Here is a 22,849-nt window from a genome sequence, read left to right as displayed (position 1 = left end):
TAGCTAGCCTCTGTGTTTCTCGCCTTCCAGCCTTTCTGTGGGGAAGCACATCCCGGCCCGGGGCTCTGACTGTTCTTCACTGCTGTCTCTCGAAAACCCATCTGCAGCCCCAGCTTCTCCCCTGAGCACGAGACCCAGAGAACCGTAGGGACGGATGACAGGCTCATTGACTCAGCTCTGCCTGTCCCCACCCTGCCACGGGGGCCACCTGCTGCCCCACCAGCTCTCATCTTGGTTAAGAATGTCTCTTTCCAGAGGAAGAGAGGAGCTCTTCCTCTCCACGTTATAGATCACGTGGGTCCAGTGACTATAGCGACCTTGACTGTCTCTTCTTGACTGTTCCTTTTCACCATTCTTGCCCTAGATTAGGCCCTTGTGGTGCTGCCTTTGCTACTGAAGAACTGTCTAATTGGTGTCCATCCTCTGGCTCATGATCAGTGTCTCGATTCAAATCATTCCTAGCTCCCCCTTCCTTGTAGGACCAAGTGCACGTGCCTTCCGGTGAAACAGAAGGTCAGGCCTTTGCCACGCAGGGGAGTCTTCTCTGTGCAGCTTTCTCTGCTGCTTGCATTAGGCAATGACACAGCATTAGGCAAGTTGGTCAGGCCACCGGCCTAGAACGTTCTCCTGTCCCAGGTCTTGAACCCCCACATTGGATTTTCCGCTGGTGCTTCTCTCCCAGTCACCTCCGCCGACTCATGCTCTAAGAGGCTGTTGCTCCTCAGAACGTCACTGGAGCCCTCCTGTCTTCCCTCACAACCCCTCAATGATGGCGTCTCGGTCACGTTTTCAAACACCATGGGAAGGCCAATGACACTCCCCAACCCCATGGGGTCTCTGGCTTCGATCTCTGAGCACATGATGCATTTCCCCAGCCACCCACCTGGCACCCCCATGTGGATGACAAGTAGAATCTCAAATATAAGACCAAAAACCCCTGATTCTTCTCCCTCCTTTCTTTTCCTCAGTTGTCTCCCATTTCAGTACATGGTGCCACCAGTCACCTGGAGGCTAGAGCCAAGATCCTGAGTCACCATCCACCCCTCGGCCCCCACTGCTCATCCTTAGCAGGTCCTGTTGACTCGATCCCCAGAGCACACACCCTGAATTCTCCCATTTCTTGCCACTCCGCCATCCTTCCCCAGCCCGAGCACCACCTTCTCTGCCCCATCCAGCTTCGCGCTCACGTTTCCTGTGCTGGGAATGGTGGCCCCAGGTCCTTGTTCGGTTGACTCCCGTGGATTCGTTCCCAGCTCACATGGCTGGGCCGCCCTCCATGACCCCCACCAGATTCTGCGCTTTGTTTCACCTGTGTCCTGTCTTCCTCCCCACCTGAAGGGCAGGACTGCGCATTTCTCTCCCCCACCTCTCCCTCTGTCTTTTATTTATTTTTTAAAGATTTTATTTAATTATTTGTCAGAGAGAGTGCGCACTAGCAGGCAGAATCGGAGAGAGAAGCAGCCTCCCTGCTGAGCAAGGAGCCCATTGTGGGACTCCATCCCAGGACCTTGGGATCATGACCCAAGCCGAAAGCTCTTTTTCCTATCTTCCCCAAATTGGTGAAAGTTTCAGGGGCATTCAAGTAAATAGATTTCCTGGCAATCATAAATCAAACCAATCAAGTAATTGATAAATGCTCTGAATTTTAACACTTTTTTTTTTTTTTAAATTGTCCATATCTTAAATGTCTTGAGGCCTGGGAGTCACAGACCTGACGCTGTCTGGGAGGAGAGTGGACCAGAAAAGCACAAGGGGGACATCCCTTGACCAGAACAGCAAACATCAAGAGGTAGGTGGGGGAAGAAGGGGGTTGGCCAAGTCCAGACCAGACCCACGGCCTTTCCAACTTGTCAGCCCTGAGGCTAAACTTCAGCGGGGACTGGGGGCTCAGCCGACAGTCTTGAGGGGTCTCAGGCCGGAGCTACTGGAGGCAGAGCCCAGGGTCCTGGTTCTCAAGTGGTAAGCGTGGGAATATTTGAGGATTCCTGCGGGAGATGGTTCGCCTGCCGAATCCTGGGACCCCCGCTGCGTGGAGAGAGATTCCGATCTGTGACGTCACCGGTGATTCACATCCCGGAAGTGCCGGAGCTATCTGCTGCTGTCCGCGAGACCCCCAGGTTCATTGTTCAGGCATTTTGGGTAGTGGGTCGTTAAACACAGCCGTCATTAAAGTCGAATTATATAAACTTAGAATTGCATTATATTGCATTATATGAAAATCAAAAGTATTTATTAAAGGATTATCATTTCCTGATGATTTTAATTCAGTTCTTACCTATGCTCTTGGGGTTATTATATCTTATTATATCTATTTGGTAACAATACCGTATCGTGATGGGCTACAGGCACCTCTTCCCAAGTCTGCCTTCCGTGACTTCACCTTGGAAGCCTGGAACTGGTCACGGCAGGAGTATTGATGCCACGGAGATTGGCAAAGGCTATAACCCAGGGTTCCCACAAACCAAGAGCCGCTGCTAAACGTCGACCAGCGCACCCCTGGGGGCGGGACCCAACAGTCGAGCTGAAATAAGCCTTTTGGGTGGCTCTGAATCCCATGGCCTTCTTGGATCAACTCTGCTCAGTCGTGTAGACTTGGGGGACCCAGCCCCAGCCTAACTCTGTGCTCCCGGAAAACAATTTAGGCAACTGCATCCAGAGCTCTGCAAATGACCTGGTGGCTGCTGGCCAGGTACTTGCCTCTGTGCTTTAGCTCCGCTGTTTATAAAATGGGTCTGCAGCTAGCGCCTCCTGCATTCAGTGCTCTGGGGACAAAATGAGCTACCCCATGTTCAAGTCCAAAGAACAGTGCCCGGGAAGTAGAAGGCACTTGGTAATGGCTGCCTATCATTATCATCTGACAAAAGAAAAAGAGTTTAGTCCAGCAGAGTCTTTTTTCCCGCTTTTATAACATTTATTTTTCCAGGCACCTGGGTGGCTCAGTGGGTCAAGTGTCTGCCTTGGGCTCATGAGGGTCATGATTGCAGGGTCCTGGGATAGAGCCCCACGTTAGGCTCCCTGCTCCCTTCTCCCCTGCTTGTGCCCTCTCTCTCTCTCTGTCAAATAAATAAATTAAATTGAATTTATATATAGAGAAGAAAAATAAATGTGATATATATATATATGATGTGATATATGTGTGATATATATGTGATATATATGTGATATAGGATATATATATATATATATCACATTTATTTTTCTTCTTTTGAGAATGCTGCACAGGTTGTAGAAAATTTAGAAAAACAACAATAATGAAAACAAGGGAAAGGAAAAATCTCCATCTTTAGGACCCAGTGAACACCTGGGTGCATCCCCAGCCCTTCTGTCATTGTCCCAAACCTACACTGTGTCCCTCTTGACGCCCTTCCGGAATAGGACACTCTTGTTTGCTAACTCCTGATGTGTGGGCAGCATTTCCTCTCACTGGTCATGCTCAGATGAATCAGGTCGGGCTGTGTTAGCAGCATTACAAAAGGCAACGGGCAGTGTGGGGCGGGCATCTGTCACCGTGCTGGATTCTGTGTTTACCTTCATTACCATTTAGAAGGACCCACCTCATTCATTATTAGACAAATATTTGTTGAACACACGGCATTGTGCTGTGGTTGCTGGGAAGACAACGGGGTGTCTTGTCTTTATCAGTGAGCTCGGTATATTCATAGGGAGAATCTCTATATAGCAGGACAGGGAAGATTTAAAAAAAATTATAGGTTTTCTTTTGATCAAAAAAAATTGTGTTTGGCAGGAGGAACTCCTTTGTCTTTACCCTTAGGTCAAAGTGTCAGGAAAGCTAAGCACCTGTTAGAAGAAGTGCTCGTTCTCCCCTTTATGAAATGCTGGAGGGCTTCCTGGGGGTGGGGTCACCAGGGAGTTTGTAGTCTGTTGGTTAGTTGTTCCTAGTGCCTTGCTGTCTTACAGCAATGCTAGTTCTTGGGGTCTTAGGGTATTTTTCCTCCAAGATGAGAAATGAAGCCAAGTACTTCCTCTGGTGCTCCCCCCACTGTTGGCCCATTGCTGTGGGGGGAGGCTGGCAGGCTCGGCCTTCTGGGAGATGGGTGTTCTCTCCAGTGCCTACGGGGTTTTTTAGGGTCATTTTGAGATCAAAAGATTTGTGTCTCTCCGTGGACTTTAGATTCTAATGTTCTCAAAAGACACCTTGCAGCTCCCTCGTCCCCCTACCCCATCTCTCCTCAGTCTCTCTGCTTGCACACCTTCCCTTGCAGCAGCCTGGCCACCTGTCTGGGGCCACCAGCTGTGGTCAGCAGTAGCCAGACTACCGTTTGGCCTCCGGTGGGCTTGCCCTTGTGGCTTCTGTGTCTTAGATGATACGGAGACGCTCGCCACCCGAGCCACCATTTTAGGTTTCATAAATGCAAAAATGATCACGTCATACCCTTGCTTAGCATCCTTCCCCCGCAGGGCGCCTGGGGGGCTCTGTCGGTTAAGCGTCTGCTTTCAGCTCAGGTCATGAGCCTGGGGTCCTGGGATCAAGCCCCACATGGGGCTCCCTGCTCAGTGGGGAGCCTGCTTCTCCCTCTGCCTGCCACTTCCCTGCTTGTGTTCCCTCTCTGCCCTCCCCTTCTAGGGGCCCCGCTGTCTGTCAGCCGCAGACCCGAGACCCTTTTGCCCACAGCAGTCTAGATTCGCTCCACAGCTGCACGAACGGGTCAATCTGATTGACTTTCGGTGACGGATTATTTTCCCCCCAAAAAGGCCTCAAAAGTACCTCCCGTCCCAAGTTTTTCCAGAACCTCCCTAGTCCTCCACCAAGGGAGAGAGGAGCAATGGAGCCTCTGTTCCTGAGAGCGCTCCCCAGATGTGTGGCTTTTGGTAACCTGGGGTTTTTGTTCTTAGATGAATGTTCTAGAGACAGAGATAACGTAGCCCTCCGTACACTGAACAGTGTATTATTATTTTTTAAAAATATAATACTTGTGTATTACACAGGAGGTGACATTTCTTTTGTGAATTTCACCCTCACCCCGGGAGCAACGAGGCTGCCAGCAGCGACTCCCCCCACTCTGCCCCCTGCTGCCCTCGGGGGCACTGGCCCATGGAGGTGGGAGTACCCTGGGGGTGGGAGGGCTTTGCACTTTCTGGTCCGGGGGAGGCTGCCCTGGGGTCTCCTCTGCCCCGAACTCACACCCTCCCGCCCCGGCTCCGGCTCCGTGCAGTCCTCTGAATTATCTTATTAGTTTCCCGGTGGCCTCCTACTGGAACGTGAGCCGTCGGGGCAGAGGCAGGGGCAGGGCCGCACACATCCTGGTCTTGATGGTGTGTTTAGCCCACAACAGTCCAGCCAGGGGGAGGTGCTTTACATGTTTTGCTAAAGGCTGAAAGAATAAATGAATTAGGGGGGTGTGGAGAGGGCGGCTGGCTGATGGACATTGGGGAGGGTATGGGCTATGGTGAGTGCTGTGAAGTATGTAAGACTGATGATCCACAGACCTGTACCCCTGAAACAAATAATACATTATATGTTAATAAAATAGAAAGAATAAATGAGTTGAGGCAGCGCTTAGAGGTTATCCAGGCCTGACCTCCACCGTGGCAGAAACCTCCCCACAGTAGCCCTGACAGGTGAGAATGAATCTTTAAAAAAAAAAAAAAAAGTTTATTTATTTTTTTACTCTGCGACCAAGGTGGGGCTCGAACTCACAGCACTGAGATTGAGAATTGCATGCTCTTCAGACTGAGCCAGCCAGGTGCCCCGAGAATTACCCCTTTTTTTTTTTTTTTTTTTTTAACAATTAAAAAAGAAAAGATTTAATTGAAAGAGAAAGAGAGAGAGAGCGAGCATGCGTGAGGCAGAGGGGCTGAAGGAGAGGGAGAAGCAGACTCCCCTCTGAGCAGGGAGCCCGATGCGGGGCTTGATTCCAGGACCCTGAGATCACGACCTGAGCCAAAGGCAGACAGACACCCCACCAACTGAGCTACCAAGGCACCCCAAGTATTATCCCAAAACAGGTTTGGGAAGGAGAGATCACTGTCTCACACGGCAACCTATTCCATTAAAAAAACAAGCAAACTTCGTTGTGATATCAAGAATCATCTCCCCGTGACTGCTAAGGGTTGGTCTCGAGAGCTTTCTGCATCCAGGCTGCCTCCCGGAAGGAAAGCTTGAGCTCACCATTGTCCCAGCGCCTGGGGATGAGGAAGCCTGGACAGATCAGCAGCCCTTTCTGGACTCTTCGGTCTTTTTGCAAACCGGAACCACCTCTTACTTTAGCACAACAAGGACAGCAGAATAACCAAGGGATTCTGAGAATTTGTAAAAGTTAAGGACTCGTCTTCTTTTTTAACCTAAAATGCTGGAAAATGCTGAAGAAAGACCCATTCACCTAATGACTCTGAGGCTTACTTTGGATATATCTGGGTCATCAGGGCTGTTTTTCTCCCATCTCCTGTCAGGCGACTTCATGAAAACTCTTCTCTGACCCTGGACTAGACTCAGGCTGGTGGTGACGGGCAGTGGTTCTGTTCCAGCGGCTTAGAACCTTCCAGGGCCCTGGCTCCTGCATGTCCTTCCCACACCAGCCTCTCAGACCCTGCCTTCCAGCTGTGGGCACAGGAGGCCCAGGACCCTGAGCAGAGTGGGGTCTGGGTTGTGGGGCCTGGCACTGCTCTGGGACTCTGGTGCGTGTGGCTTCTTATCCCAGCCAACAGGCCCTGCATTCTCTGAGGGGTTCCGTGCTGCAGGAGTATGCTCTCACGGTGTGGCCTAAATCAAAAGAGCAAACAAGATGGCGCCTCAAAGGTCAGCCCCCCTTGGGGCTCTTGTTTCCACACCCAAACCTTTCTCTTGGACCTGCCAGGAGTCTTCCGACCTGGTGTGACTTTGTCTGTGTGGATTCAATGACAGCAAAGACAGTTCAGCTGTGAACCAAAAAAACCCCTGTCAGACACTAAGAAATCATGCTTTACCCCACAGCTCCTCAACGAGGGTGGAGAAAATCTTAGAACGAAATCCAGAGCTTCCCAGGATTCTCCCCTCCTCACTTAGCACCTCTGGGCATCAGTCTTGTTTTTTTTTTTTTTTTCCATTTGAATGAACCCAGTGAACCAGCCTCCACCTTTCAAAGGAATCCGAGGAAACTTTCCTGCCAAGTCCCCACTGAGTGCCTGTGACACTCAAGAACCGGGGCCAGGCTCTTGTGTAGGTTAAGGAAGTCCGAGAAGAATAAAGATTATAGGGAAACAGTCTACCTTTCTTTACAAGGCCTTGTTCTGCATCCCTGAGATCTCAGATTCGGCTGCTACAATGAGGTCCTGTTGCAGAAAGAGCTGGCCTTTTATCACCACTTAAAATCTAATTAATCCATATTGAAGCACAAAGATTTCTGTTGTACTTTAGGGTGAGGGGTCATAGAGCCCTCTTTGTTCATCCTTAGACTTATAATCATCAAGCATTGGGGATGTAATTTTACCAAGCAAATTGGAAGGTAACAGATCAAATCCTTATCAGAAAGCCTAACTCATAGTTTTAACAGGGTCCTTCGTCCTTTACATGAAACATTATATTTGAGAAGAACAAAAACGCATTTCAGAGTTTCCCAAGAGTTAATGGCCAAAGCTTATATTCCAGGCAACATAGGACCGAGAGCATCACACTCCTGACAACTACCGAAGACGGTGGCTCCTATAGGGGGTGGCCCAAGTTGTAGGATCTGTTGGAATGGCTTTCATCTTTAGAGCAGCAGTGCAACTCATTGGACTTTTATTATCTTTGCTGGGATGGGTTTTATCCGTGATCACCACTTACTTGCCACAGTGGAAAAACCTCAATCTGGACCTAAACGAAATGGAGAACTGGACCATGGGGCTCTGGCAGGCCTGTGTCATCCAAGAGGAGCTGGGGAGACAGTGCAAGGACTTTGACTCCTTCCTGGCTTTGCCTGCCGAACTCCGGATCGCCAGGATTCTCATGTTCCTGTCCAACGGGCTGGGGCTCCTGGGCCTGCTGGTCTCCAGCTTTGGCCTGGACTGCCTGAGGATTGGAGAGACACGGCAGGGCCACAAGAAGGGGCTGCTGATCCTGGGAGGGATTCTGTTCTGGGCGGCCGGGGTTGCGGCCCTCGCTCCGGTGTCTTGGGTCGCCTACAAGACGGTCCAGGAGTTCTGGGATGAGACTGTGCCAGAGATCATGCCCAGGTGGGAGTTTGGGGACGCCCTCTTTCTGGGTTGGTTTGCTGGCTTTTCCCTCCTCCTGGGAGGGGGCCTGTTGGACTGTGCAGCCTGCTTCTCCCAGGCTGCCCCAGCTTCGGGCCACTATGCAGTGGCAGAAACACTAACTCAGAGTCCATACCTGGAAAATGGAATGGCAGACCCGAGGGTGTAAAGCTTTGACGGGACCGGAGAAACACACCTTTCCACAGCAACTGTGATGTGGGGTCTACACTAGAAAGGGGTCTTTGTTCTTCAACTAAGTCCGTGCTGCTCACATGTTATTAAATAACCACTCTTCTATTCTAGATCTCCCCTGCCCCCCAAAATCTGGAGAGGTAAGAAAGAGGCAAGTCTTGTAACTAAAGGAAAATTATCACAGTAAGCATTACCTAGGTATGGGCAAAAATAATTTCATCGAGCTGGTTATTTAAATCAAAACATGGTGGTGGTTGTCCATTGTAATCAGTATTAAGTTTTAATGTGTTAATTTTATATTAGAAAATTTTTTGGTTTTTGTTTTTGCTGGTAGCTGGAAATCATAAGAATTAGTATCTATTTCCTAAAGGAAAATCCAATCTGAAATCCTTTAAACATTCTGCATTAGCAATAGCGCATGCTCAGCCTGTCCCAAAGTGTGATTTCCACGACGACGACTTTGGTCTTCTTTGAACAGAGGTGGTTTGTGTTTAGGACATTAGCAGGCACCTGTTGTGACAGAATTTGATGAGGCTGACGGTTTTCGGTCCTTAATGATACTCTCACACTCAAAATGCTGGCCAGTCTCCTCTCTTGTCTCTTCCTTCCAAGGTTTCAAATCTAAAAAAGATGAGCAATTCCAGAAATGTCTTGTGCTAGATATCCAGATACTGACAGTTTCCACTTCCCCTAATAAAAGCTTTGCTTTCTTCCGTTAAAAATGATCAGCATGAGGATATTGACTTTAGTGGTGAACTGACAAAAGGTGTTCGTTCTGACCTACAAAGTCCTGTTCCTTTACTTTTCTACAATATAGAAAGCAAACTTAAGCAAAGAAAACAAAGCGTCCACGCACATGGGCACAGATTTGACAGAAAGGCAGGGAGGGAACTAGACCTGGTCTTTAGGGCACAGCAAGCATGTGTTATGTCCTATTGGTAGCTCAAGGGTCTTAAAAAAAAAAAAAACAGACCGTGGGGCGCCTGGGTGGCTCAGTGGGTTAAGCCGCTGCCTTTGGCTCAGGTCATGATCTCGGAGTCCTGGGATCGAGTCCCGCATCAGGCTCTCTGCTCAGCAGGGAGCCTGCTTCCTCCTGTCTCTCTGCCTGCCTCTCTGCCTGCTTGTGATCTCTGTCAAATAAATAAATAAAATCTTAAAAAAAAAAAAAAACAGACCTGATTGAAGGTCTAAAGAGATTTCTGGTCAGAAATATTTTTCTTGAACCTGCTTTTAAAAAGGGACCACATTCAGTATTACCGCGATGTACGTACAGAAATCCGAGTGATAAGGATGGCAAGGAGACAGGTGCAATTAGTAAGGTAGACAGAAAGGCTTGGAGCTGAACCCAAACTGGGCCATTTTGCATTTAGACTTAATTCTTTGACTTGTTAGAAAGGTTGGGAACAACCTGAGAGCCATCTGTACTGTTAACAATGAAAGGGGGATGAGCACTGCTTAAGATGATCTCAGAGACAAACTACGACCACGGTCAGGGTCAGCCCCTAGGACAGAATCATGGTGCTTGGCCACACCCTGGCATTGTTGCTGGTTGGTGGACTAATTTCCCTGTCCTTTCCTGAAGGTCAGTCAACACAGAATCAAACAATAGCCACTCTGGCAAGAGTCCTCTGCACATGATGAAGAAATATTTCTGAGCTCTGCGGAGATAGCATAAGGTGTCACACTTCTCTGCACGCCAGTCGAAAGGCAGGAGCTGGTTTGGCTCGGGCTCTGTGGGGCTCAGGGATGGCTTTAGTATTTCGGACTGTGGCACAATTCGCTGGGATCTCACTCTCTTTGCTGGGATGGGTGTTGTCATGTCTTACAAACTACCTGCCACAGTGGAAAAACCTCAATCTGGACCTAAACGAAATGGAGAACTGGACCATGGGGCTCTGGCAGGCCTGTGTCATCCAAGAGGAGCTGGGGAGACAGTGCAAGGACTTTGACTCCTTCCTGGCTTTGCCTGCCGAACTCCGGATCGCCAGGATTCTCATGTTCCTGTCCAACGGGCTGGGGCTCCTGGGCCTGCTGGTCTCCAGCTTTGGCCTGGACTGCCTGAGGATTGGAGAGACACGGCAGGGCCACAAGAAGGGGCTGCTGATCCTGGGAGGGATTCTGTTCTGGGCGGCCGGGGTTGCGGCCCTGGCTCCAGTGTCTTGGGTCGCCTACAAGACGGTCCAGGAGTTCTGGGATGAGACTGTGCCAGAGATCGTGCCCAGGTGGGAGTTTGGGGACGCCCTCTTTCTGGGTTGGTTTGCTGGCTTTTCCCTCCTCCTGGGAGGGGGCCTGTTGGACTGTGCAGCCTGCTTCTCCCAGGCTGCCCCAGCTCCGGGCCACCATGCAGTGGCGGAAACGAGATATCACTGTGAGGACCGGCAGATGAACAAAGCCCATCGGAAAATCTAAGCCAGAAAACATCAGTGGGGTCCATCCCTCAAAAGCAGATCCCTCCTCTCTGGATTTGGTAGGATTTCCTGCTACACAGCCACCCATTCACGGGGCTTTTAATTTTCTAAAATGCATTTCCCTGTGGCTATTCGCTTCGTAAATTATAATTTCCTTCTAAGACAGTAAAAACACTTTTATCTTTTATTCTGAGATCAAAACCACTCAAGACTTAATAGTAATCATACTCATTACTGTGGATGAGTTTTCTCCGTTTTAAAATAGATTCGGTGATTGCACAGAGCTGGTAAATAAAACATTATATTAGCACTTACGTATCTTTGAAGGTGTTATTCATAGAGATGAATCGTTTTGGCAACTGCTAATCATTTATTGCTTTCAAGTGTGTAAGATCACCTATTATCTTGCAACTCAAGTCTTGTTGCATATTTATTGAGAAAGGACATTAGATTAGACTAAAAAAATTGCTGGTTCTTTGAAAGCTTGAGAGGAGAGAGACGTGGGGTATTTCATCTCCTTTGTAATTGGAGACCTCAGGGCCTCTACGGGGGCCTTTTCCAAAAGCCAGCCACATTCCTTCATGCCTTCCTCACCAGCGCAGAAGCAGAGGGTGGCAATCTGGTGTTTGGGGAGGTTCACTTAAAATACGGGCCCCCAAGTGTGCTTTGGCTTCGGTGCCCTGTGCTCTGTGGCAGATGGCTGAGGGCCCTGGCTGCCCTGGGGTTCTGTGGAGCAGCCCCGGGGAGCGGGGGGGTACAGAAGGTCAAGGCCGGGGGGGGGGCGGGTAGGGTGGGGGTAAGCTCCTGGCTCACCTTGGGGACTCCTTCTTTTACTCGCATGATACAAATAGGCCCTCTTTTTCTATCAGCAATACCGACCGCCCAATCCAGAACCATTTCCAGCAAACTGCTGGCTTGGGAAGTTCCTCATGATGGATCTGGTATTTGCTCGGTACACGGCTCAGGTAAACTCTTGTTTGCAACAATCAGAGAAATTGAACAGTACATGACACTGAAATTAAGTATGAAGCAATATGCATCTTTGTTTAAAAAAACAAACCCACTGACCCTTTTTCCACCCACAAACAAAGGAAAAGTGCAGAAACCGAAGTTAATCTATGTGATGTATTTGCGTACTTTTACAGAGACGATTAACAGAAACAGAAACATATTCAGAATTTAACCTGATTAAATATTTAGTTCAGTCCTGAGCTTTTGATATTTAATACAATATAGATAAAGTAATAGCAAAAAAAAAGATTTTAGATTTGATTTGCATGCTACAGACAGCTAGATTTTGTTCATTTGGCTAGCAGTGTTTTTTTGTACCTGTAACTTAGATTCTGATATACAAAATTATAATATATTGATAATTCAAACTTGAGAACTAAATATTACATTCTTTTTACCCTGTGCAGAATAAATTCTACCTTTAAAAAATAGTATTTATAATATTAAAATTCATATTGTTCATATGGTTTTGTGATCAAGTTATTAAAATGTTTTGTCACTGTGAATCATTTGGGTTAGTACAAATATGACAGAATTGTTAAAAGCTGCCTAAAATACACAACACTATTGCTGATTTTTTAAAAGTGTGGAAAAGGATTATATTAAAATAAGTTCATTTCTCATGTTAGAAATGAGCAAATTTTGTAAAAGAAAACCCAAATCCTGGTCACAACTGTTGACTACCAGCCTGAGACAGATTTTATTCTTCTTTTATACTTGTCTGAAACTTTTTGAATTACAAAAAGTAAACAGCAAATCTGATGAAGACTTATAAAAGTGTAGATATTCCAATATAGCCTCTTCTATGTCAAACATTTAAAATGGCCAGAACCGAACTATATATTAAACAGAACATAAATAAGACCGTAAATAAATAAATGAAGAAAATAGAATTGTACGGTATAACTACACAAAATCCTATAAACATTTTCACGGTCAAACTAAGACGCTGCAAACAGCTGACCTTCATTTAGCTCTACATTAAATAAACCTCTGTCTTTCACATTTGACCTTGACAAGGACGAATGGTATTCTCTTTCTAGTTTTCCTTAGTCATCTGATAGAATGAACCTCACGGCCTTGAAGGACTGTGTGCAGCCAATTCACAAGGCTGGTTTATGTTCAAAGTCGTGTCACATCCGGTTATAGCTTCAGAGACATTTAGATTTAAGTGGTGGGACAACGGAGGAAAAAATAATTGAAGTTTTAGGCTCAGAAATTGCTTAATTTGAATTTTGATTCTGATAAAAGGAACTTTCCAAAATATGTATTACTTTCAAGAAACTAAAAATTTCTGCCGGGGATTCTATGTTAGAACTTAATATATATTTTTTTAAGGGGTCCATTCCTTGAAGATGATTTTTGCATTTTTTGAAAAAAAAAAAAAAAAGATTTAGTTTGTTACAGAAGACGGCTGGCCAAAAATTGCCTCTTCTACTGTAACTGGCTGGATGATAAGTAGGATTTAAATTGCATAAATACTCTTTATTCTAAAAGCCTTTATGTTGACAGAGCTATAGGGCGGCTCGCTTTCTTTTAAGCCCGTCCTTGGGCTGGGGAGGGGGAGGACACTGGCTGGATGGAGTCCGTTCCTCTGCCTACCTTAGTTCATCTAGAATTGTTTTCTGAAACAAATGCCTTGGCCCATACTTTAGATTGATAATCTCCCCAGGCACACTCTTCTCTTGGCCTCCTTACCACAAATTACAGATGGGAGCTCCTAAGAATGAGAGCTGCAAAATAATTTCTAGTGAATGTGAGAAATTGGTTTAATAAAGTTGTTAAAAAAATTTTTTTTGGCAACTTTGATTTAATCAAGATTCCTGTTTTCCTGAAGGAGTGCTTGTGCGTGTCCCCGCCACAAGGTGGGTGTTGTCTGTTCTCAGAGGGCCGGCCGCCATGGTCTTGTCATGGGCACCACCCTCAGACCTGGGACAGCAGCTCAGCAGTGCGAGCTGGAAACCCTGGCTGGAACACGGCCGCGGAGTCCAGGCGTGTTCTGGGCCGTGGGTGCTCGCTGACAAGCTGACTCAAGTGGGTTGAGGGTACCAGGCTCTCTCCTCTCCCTGCCCACCCTTAATGTGACAAATCACAAGGTCTTCCCTGTAGTTCGGAGCACTGCTCCTTTGGGTTCTGAGATTCCCACTTAGCATCTGGTTTTCTTTAGACTCCAAGAAAAGGACAAGAATGAAAGTGTTTTCAGGAAACAAGGGCTTCAACACTGGTGATGGCGTGAGCTCAACACCTGTTTCGAGCTGGACTCACTGGACTCATATTCGCCTTCAAACCAGGGGTACAAAGATACCACGTGGGCCTGTTGCCATCCTCCTGGTCTGCCCATAAGACATCGAATGAAAAGACAAGCTCGCCTTCTGCTAAACCGAGTTCTTTCTTGACAGTTGGTTCAACAGGATATACTCTGGGTGCCGCCTCTATTCCATTTGTACAAAACACGGGCTGCTGGAGATTCGTATGTACTGGACGACATTTGTGCACCAGATCATTCCATTTTGGTTACCTGATTTTGTTTTTCTTTTTTAAACATATAAGAATTACATTCAAGGTACTTTACAAATGAACATGTTGAAAATCTGATGTGATATGAAAGCTCTTTAAAGAGTGGACAGTTATGTTACGAAAAACACCCCCCCCAAAAAAAACAAAACAAATGTTCAGTCTTGTACCCTCCCTAGTTAGTGAAGAGGTGACAGAGTAATTTCTTTAGGGGGTGTGATCATACATCATCAGCCGGCAGGGAGGGGATGCTTATCTTCGCTCTGGTGAAGTAGGCAATCTTCTCCCTAGAGTCAGGGGTGAGAAATAAACTGGGTTGAACACAACGTTGAAAATACTCTGCGACCACTGAAAATAGTCCCAAGAACTCCAGTGTGGTCTCTGCAAGCCTGCACAGGTGATCTGTTCTTTGGGCAGAACCCTCTAAAATCAAGATCGTCTCCCCCTCCCCCCCTTTTTTCCCATCTTATCCCTTGATGCGAGGCTATAAAGGAGAAGGGCGGCTCCAGTTTACAGTGAATCGCCTACAGACCAACACAGGCACTTCCTTCCTGGATTTCCAGCATCAGACAGTTTCTAAACCACTAGGGGGTCAGTTATGAGTGCTTCTAAACGAGGCAGGAGAGGACGCATAAGACCAAAGTCCCAGGGACTTTGTAGGAAAGTTCTACAGGGACCTTGCAAAAAAATACATGATACTGGGAAAATTCTTTAAGATCAATACCATGCCCAGGTAGGGGACACTTGCTGAGTGACCCCATGACTCCCAAGGCGGGGGAAAGAAGGAATGTGACTGTAGCAAAGGCAGCGCTGTGCCAAATGCTGAAGCGGGGATAAGGAGAAACCACCTGAAAGGGAGAGGCCGAGAAAGATCGGGCAGAACGGTTTCAGAGGTTAGGAGAGTATTAAAAAATAATAATAATAATAATTTTGATTTTAAGATCGTATAGTTGCCAAAGACAGGAGCAGGACACCCACTTCCGTGCCAGATCTTCGCATCACACACGGCGCCCCACCAACACGTATTTCCGGGGGTGTGTGCTGTTGCGCAGGGCACGTTGGCAGCGATAAAGAATAGAACAACAACAAAACAAATAAAGCACCAGCCTTCCTTCGAGAAACTAAGAGTCCATGTAGACGGTGGAGGGAGTGTGGCGTCAAGAGCCAAGAGCTGGGGTGGAAAAGCTCTGAAGACTAAGGACAGGAGAGAGAAGAGAGGGAGCCGCCCAGAACCGCGGGACCCGGAACCAGGGCTGTCTCCGCGGTCGACGTCCTCTCAGGCGAGGGCGGGTGCTCGTGACGTCACTGCAGGCAGGAAGGAGCCCCGGAAGCGGAAGCCTGGCTGCACGCGGGGCCTCACAGCCCTGAGTCAGTGGCCATTTTTGACTCCTTGATTTCGAACTTCCTTGACGAATCAGAGGACCAGGGGACACGGGGCCCTGATTCCAGGTGAGACAAGCAGGCAGGGTGAGTGTGTGTGTGTCTCCAGTGCCGGAAGGTGCCCCAGACGCCCCCTGCTCCTGGGGAGCATCCCCGTCCCTGAACGGCGAGGGGGCCCAGGAGGGGCCCAAGAACGTCTGTTGAATGAGTGAACAACAAAAGCCCGGAAGATCTGTGCCTTTCTGTATTTACTCAGTGAGATGTGCCAACCGCTTCTCGGGGGGTGGGGGGCACCCCGAGTTCCTAGGAGCCGGGCTTGGATCGGGTCAGGGCCACTGCCGGGGGAGTCTGTAACCTTAGGAAGGAGCAAACGGAAGCATCTATGTTCACATGGTAGGAGAGGATCTGGGGACTCCTACGCTAATGCAAACTGGCGGCATAATTCAGATGGCGAGGACAAGCCTTCGGTGTCATGGGTGGGGGGTTTACCTGAAGGACTGCACCTGCCGGGGCACCTTCCGGCTCTGCTCCCGGAGCCGGCACACGTCCTTGGAGACTTGCCGCATCAATTTCTCTGCATTCAAACCTTGCTTCTGCTCTTCTTTTGACTGTTCAGCCTGGCAAAGGAAATCAAAACACAAAACCCCATAGAGCACTAATTAGAAAGCTCCAAAGACGTGCTGTTAAGGCTTGAGAGCCTGGGTCCTGAGCCCAGAGTGGAGCGTGGACAGTGATGGGGGGAGGAGGGAGGGAGGGGGAGCGGTGGTGTTTCTCTCCGCTCACCAGCGGGGTCCGCAGTCGGGTGCCCCTCTCACGCAGCTGTGGCACAGTCGCTGATTGCTGCAAGTTTATTTCGCTGAATTTCAAAGATCTTAGTACTTGAGTAATATGTGATCATTTTAGTACGTCTGGAAAACCTAAGAACCCCCCAAAAAAGAAATGAAAAACTACTTATGGCACTGTGACCAAGAAATAGGTCCTAACATTTCAAGCTCTGATTCATCTTTTCAAACTGGTTTCTATCTTAGCCTAATTTTAAAAGCAGTTTATTGATGTACAAGTTACATACCAGGTTATCCTCTTTTACTTAGTCATATAAACTTAAGATTCTTCCAGGTGTTTCCATGGCTTGATTGCTTTTTTTTTTTTTTTTTTTGTCTTTTGGTAGCACTGAATAATATTCCATTGTTTGCAAGTACCACAGTTTATTTATCCATCACTTACTGAAGGATATCGTGGCTACTCCCAAGCTTTGGCAATTATAAGGAAAGATGCCATAACATCCATATCCATAACTTTTCAACTCCTTTGGATAAATACCAACAAGTGTGACTCCTAGATCATACGGCAAGAGCGTGTGTATTTACTTTTGTAAGAAAAATGTTAACCCAACCTGCATCTTACACTTAATGCTGTCTTATATGTCAATTACAGCTCAGCACAGCCAGGGAAAAGAATTATTGAAAAAAAAAGGTCATACTGGGTCCATAGTTGCTGTACTATTGCATTCCCACCAGCAATGAAGAAGAGCTCCTGCTGTGCTACGTATTTGCCAGCATTTCGTGTTGTCAGTGAAGCATCAGTGTTTGAGTTTGGCCATTCTAACAGGTGTGTGTTGGCAGCTCACTGTTGTTTCCATTTGCAGTTCCCTAAGGACATATGATGTGTAGCGCCTCTTCATAAGCTTCTTTACCATCTGTGTATCTTTTTTGGTGAGGTGTCTGTTTAGGTGTTTGGTCTACTTTTCAGTGGGGTTGTTCATTGTCTTGTTGTTGAGCTTTCAGAGTTCTTTGTATATTTTGGATAGCAGTCTTTTATCTACAGTTCTTTACAGTTTTGTATTTAGGCCTACAATCCATTTTTAGTTCATTTTTGCTAAGTGCGTAAAGTCTGTGTCTAGATTTTTTTTTTTCTTTTGCATGTGGATGTCCAGGTGTTCCATTTTTTTGAAAAGATTCTCTTGTTCCATTGTATTGCTTTCACTCCTCTGTCAAAAGTCAGTTGACTCTATTTGTATGGGTCTGTTTCTGGGCTATGATCCTAGTGATCTATGTATTCTTTCAATACTACACTGTCTTGATTACCGTTGCTTTACAGTTAAGTCCTGATGTTGGGTAGTGTCAGTCCTCCAACTTTGTCTCCTTCAATATTGTGATGGCTATCATCTGTCTTTTGTCTCTCCATATAAACTTCAGAGCCAGTTTATCTATGTCCATGATATAATTTGCTAGGGTTTTTGAGGGATTGCATTATCTATAGGCCAATTGGGGAAGAACTAACATATTTTTTCCTTTTTTTTTTTTTTTTAAGTTGGTTCTGTGCCCAGTGGGGAGCTTGAACTCATGATCCTGAGATCAAGACCTGAGCTGAGATCAAGAGTTGGAATCTTAGCGAACCAGGCACCCTGGGAAGAACTAACATCTTGACAATATTAAGTCTTCCTATCCATGAATATGGACTGTCTCTCCATTTATTTAGTTCTTTGATTTTATCCATCAGGTTTTGTACTTTTCCTCATTTAAATCCTATACATATTTTGTTAGATATATAATTATTTCATTTTGGGGGAATGCTAATTGTGTGGTGTTTTTAATCGCAAATTCCACTTGTTCTGTAGAATACAGAAAAGCAGTTGACTTTATATATTAACCTTGTATCCTGCAACCTTGCTATTCATTTTCTTGTTTTCGATGTCATTGATTTCTATTCTAATTTTTATTTCCTTTCTTCTGATTGCTTTGGATTTACTCTTTGTTTTTTAGTTTCCTAAGGCAGAAGCTTAGATTATTGACTCTAAATCTTCCTTCCCAGTATATACATTCACTATTTATAAATTTCCCTCTAAGGACTGCTTTTGCTGCATCCCACAAAGTTTGATAAGTTGGCTTTTCATTTTCATTTAGTTCAAAATGTGTTTTCTCTTGAGATTCCTTTTTATGACCCATGTGTTATTTAAAAATGTGTTGTAAGGTCTCCAAGAACTTTGGGATTTTCCAGCTATCTCTGTTAGTGATTCCTAGTTTTATTCCATTGTGGTCTGAAAGTAGATACTACATGATTTGTATTCTTTTATATTTTTAAGTTGTATTTTATGGCATAAAACATGGTCCCTCTTGGTGAATGTTCCATGTGACCTGGAGGAGAATGAATTCTGCTGTTGTTGGATAAAGTAGTCTATGGATGTCAGTTATATCTAGTTAATTAACAGTGTGGCTGAATTCAGCTATGTCTTTGCTGATTTTCTGCTTTTGGGATCTATCCATTTTGGACCAAGGGCTGTTGAAGTCTCCAACTCTAAGAGTGGATCTACCTATTTCTCCTTGTAGATATATCAGTTTTTGCCTCATATATTTTGATGCTGTGTTAATAGGTGTGTACACATTAAGGACTGTTATCTCTTCTTGGAAAACTGATTCCTTTATCAGTAATTATGTAATGTCATTATGTAATCATTATGTAATGTCCTTCATTATATCAGACAACTTTTATGCTCAGCTGTCTGCTCTGTCTCAGATTAATATAGCTACTCCCACTTTGTTTTGATTAGTGTTAGCATGGTGTATTTTTCTCTAACCTTTTACTTTTAGTCTGTATGTGTTTTATATATAAAATGGGCTTCTTGCAGACAAACATACAGTCAGGTCTTGCCATTTATTAAACCCTGACAATCTCTTTGAATTCGCAAATTCAGATCACTAATGTTTAAAGTGATTACTGAGGGGGCACCTGGCTGGCTCAGTCAGTAGAGCATGGGACTCTTAATCTTGGGGTTGTGAGTTGGAGCCCCACATTCAGTGCAGAGATTACTTAAAGTCTTTAAAAACATAAAGTGATTACTGATATGGCTGGAATGATATCTACCATATTTATTATTGTTTTGCCATTGCTCTTATTCTGTTTCTGTTTTTGCTTTCTACTCTTGTGCTGTCTTTTGTGGTTTTAATTGAGCATCCTATATTACCATTTTCTCTCCTTTCTTAGCATATAAATTATACTTTTAAAAAACATTTTTAAGTGGTTGTCCAATATTTTGCAGTATGCAAAACACCACAGTACTTTATGGGCAGTGCAAGTACCATATAACAATAAAATATCCCTAATCTCTCCCTGTTGTCCCTTGTGTCATTGCTGTCATTTATTTCACTTACACACAAGCATATATATGTCAAATACATAGTTGCTATTATTATTCTGAATTGTTATGTTAGATTAATTAAGAATAAGAAAAATAAATGTTTTAACTTTATCATCACTAACTCCTTTAGTGCTCTCCCTTTCTTTATGTAGATCCTAGTTTCTGGCTTATACTATTTTCCTACTCTCAGAAGAGCTTCTGTTAACATTTCTTGCTAGGCAGATCTACTGACAACAAGTTCTCTCAATTTTCATTTGCCTGAGAAAGTACTTCTCCTTCAGTTCTGAGGGATAATTTTGTAGGGTACAGAATTCTCAGCTGGTGGGTTTTTTTTGTTTGTTTTTGTTTTCCCTCTCGACACCTTAAATATATCACTCCACTCTCCTTGCTTGCATGGCTTTGGAGTCAGAGGTAATTCTTCTCTTTGCTCCTGTAGAAGTTACTCTGGCCTCTTTCAAGAATTTTCCTGTATTTTTGATTTTCTGCAGTTTGAGTGTGATGTGCCCAGGTATAGGGTATTTTGGTTTGTTTGTTTTGCATTTATCCTATGTGGTAGTCTCTGAGCTTCCTGGACCTGCAGTTTCATATCTGACATTAATTTGGACAACTTCTCAATTATTATGCTTTTTTTTTTTTTTAAATATTTTATTTATTTATTTGACAGGCAGAGATCACAAGTAGGCAGAGAGACAGGCAAAGAGAGGAAGGGAAGCAGGCTCATCGCTGAGCAGAGAGCCTGATGCGGGGCTCGATCCCAGGACCCTGGGATCATGACCTGAGCGGAAGGCAGAGGCTTTAACCTGCTGAGCCACCCAGGCGCCCCCTCAATCATTATGCTTTAAATATTTCTTCCGCTTTTCTCTTTCTTGTGCTGGTGTTTCCATTATGTGTAAGTACACCTTTTGTAGTTGTTCCACAGTTCTCAGATATCCTATCCCTTTTCTCCCCCCTCAGTCTTTTCCTTGATTTTCAGTTTTGAAAGTTTCTCCTGACATTTCCTCAAGCTCAGAGATTCTTTCTTCAGTCATATCTAGTCTGTTAACAAGCCCATCAAAGGTATCCTTCATTTCCTTCAGTGCTTCTGATGTCTAGTATTTTTTTAAATTATTTCTTAGAATTTCTTTTTTCTTTCAGCTTATATTGACCACCTATTCTTGCATGTTGTCTGCTTTTCCCATTAGAGGCCTTAGTGCATGAGTCATAGTTGTTTAAATTCCTGGTCTCCTAATCCCAACATTCCTGCCATGTCTAAGTCTGGTTCTAATGTTTTTTCTGCCTCTTCTTTCAGTATGGTGATTTTATGTTGAAGGCCAAACAGACATAATGTAACAGGTGAATGGAACTCTGTAAGCAGGTCTTTAGTAACGAAGCGGAGGTGTGGGCAAACAGGAAGTCTTTTATAGTCTTACGATTAGGCCTCAGTCTTTTGGGGAGCCTGTGCCTCCAACTGAGAATTTCACAGTGTTTCTCAGTTCCCCCACACCCTATTTAGGCACAATGGCGTGGCTGGAATGGGTATTTATCTTCTCCCAAGTTGGTTATCTTCTCCCTTTGTAGGTTAGACTCTGGTAAAACAGTTGCTCCTGGGGGCAGCTCTTGTTAACAGAATGCTCTGGTGTATTTCAGCATGGTCTTTTTTTCCCCTCTCCCTGCTGGAGGCACAGGACATTTTCTTTTCTGATATTCATTAAGAGGACCTGGTAGAGCTACATGAGAATGCAAAGAAGTGTTGGGGCTTCCCATGGCCAGTCCCCGGGAGTTTTCAACTCTCAGGCTTGTCTACACGGAACCTCCAGGACTCATCAATTATAGTTTAGGTTCTCCTACCCTAGCACTGGTTCCTCCAGAGTTTCTGCTAAGGTGAATTATCATTTTCTGTGCTGCCTATTTCTCCAGTTTGGGGGGCAATGTTTTAACCTGTGATATCATTTTCCTGACAGATCTAAGAAGAGTTGTTTATTTTTCAGTTTGTTCATGTTCTTTCCTTATTTTTAGGGCAGAACACTGATTTCCTTGTAGGCCAGACCAGGCAACAGAAGTCCATAACTTTTTTTCTTTTTATGTTAAGTTAGCAAGCATACAGTATATGGTGAATTTTGATGTAGTGTTCAAGGATTCATTAGTTGCATATAGCACCCAGTGCTCATCACAACACATGCCCTCCTTAATACCCACCACCCAGCTGCCCCATTCTCACCACCCCTCTCCCCTCTGAAACCCTCAGTTTGTTTCCCAGAGTCCATAGTCTCTCATGGTTTGTCTCTAATTCCCCACCTACCTTCAGTTTTCCCTTCATTCCCCTATTGTCATCCTCCGTTCTATTCCTTATGTTCTACATATGAGTGAAGCCATATGATAATTGACTTTCTCTGCTTGACTTATTTCACTCAGCGGAATCTCCTCCAGTTCCATCCATGTTGATGCAAATGGTGGGTATTCATCCTTTCTGATGGCGGAGTAATACTCCATTGTATCTATGAACCACACCTTCTTTATCCTTCTTCTGTTGAAGGGCATATTGGTTTCTTCCACAGTTTGGCTACTGTGGACATTGCTGCTATGAACATTGGGGTGCATGTGCCCCTTCTTTTCACTACATTTGTTTCTTTAGGGTAAATACCCAGTAGTGCAATTGCTGGATTGTAGGAAACTCCATACTGTTTTCCAAAGTGGCTGTACCAGCTTGCATTCCCACCAACAGTGTGAGGGGGTTCCCTTTTCTTCACATCCTCATCAACATTTGTTGTTTTCTGCCTTGTTAATTTTTGCCATTCTACCTGGCATAAGGTGGTATCCCACTGTGGTTTTGATTTGAATTTCCCTAATGGCTAATGATGTCGAAAATTTTTTCAGTGTATCTGTTAGCCATTTGTATGTCTTCTTTGGAGAGGTGTCTGCTCATATCTTCTGTCCATTTTTTGACTTGTTTTTTGGGGGGTGTTGAGTTTGAGAAGTTCTTTATAGGTCTTGGATACCAGTATAACTTTTTAATAGCTTGATAACATCCTTTAATAGCTAGAGCATAATTATTTAATTAACT

General features: G+C 45.3%; 3 protein-coding genes across 3 annotated transcripts in view; 2 read left to right on the top strand and 1 right to left on the bottom strand.

The window, feature by feature from the left end:
- Positions 1-7,675: 7,675 nt before the first annotated feature.
- On the top strand, positions 7,676-8,338 carry LOC125094262 (putative claudin-24). Its single transcript, XM_047719920.1, has one exon. It carries the CDS (start codon positions 7,676-7,678, stop codon positions 8,336-8,338), a length of 663 nt encoding a protein of 220 aa, XP_047575876.1.
- A 1,743-nt stretch (positions 8,339-10,081) lies between these two features.
- Positions 10,082-11,087, top strand: LOC125091068 (claudin-22-like). The gene has a single exon (XM_047714479.1). The coding sequence runs from the start codon at positions 10,108-10,110 to the stop codon at positions 10,768-10,770; it is 663 nt and encodes a 220-aa protein (XP_047570435.1). The 5' UTR covers positions 10,082-10,107; the 3' UTR covers positions 10,771-11,087.
- A 792-nt stretch (positions 11,088-11,879) lies between these two features.
- The window catches only part of WWC2 (WW and C2 domain containing 2), a 207,004-nt gene continuing 196,034 nt past the window's right edge, over positions 11,880-22,849 (bottom strand). Inside the window, 2 exon segments of the mRNA XM_047714505.1 lie at positions 11,880-14,581; positions 16,164-16,291. Coding sequence (XP_047570461.1) covers positions 14,515-14,581; positions 16,164-16,291 — 195 coding nt within the window. The 3' untranslated portion in view covers positions 11,880-14,514.

Source organism: Lutra lutra, chromosome 2, assembly GCF_902655055.1.
Source record: "Lutra lutra chromosome 2, mLutLut1.2, whole genome shotgun sequence".
NCBI classification, from domain to species: Eukaryota; Metazoa; Chordata; class Mammalia; order Carnivora; family Mustelidae; genus Lutra; species Lutra lutra.
This window is presented reverse-complemented; position numbering and strand designations above follow the sequence as displayed.

Excerpts from the sequence above, each read along its gene's own strand:
- LOC125094262 (XM_047719920.1), top strand. The coding sequence starts at position 7,676 with ATGGCTTTCATCTTTAGAGCAGCAGTGCAACTCATTGGACTTTTATTA.
- LOC125091068 (XM_047714479.1), top strand. The coding sequence starts at position 10,108 with ATGGCTTTAGTATTTCGGACTGTGGCACAATTCGCTGGGATCTCACTC.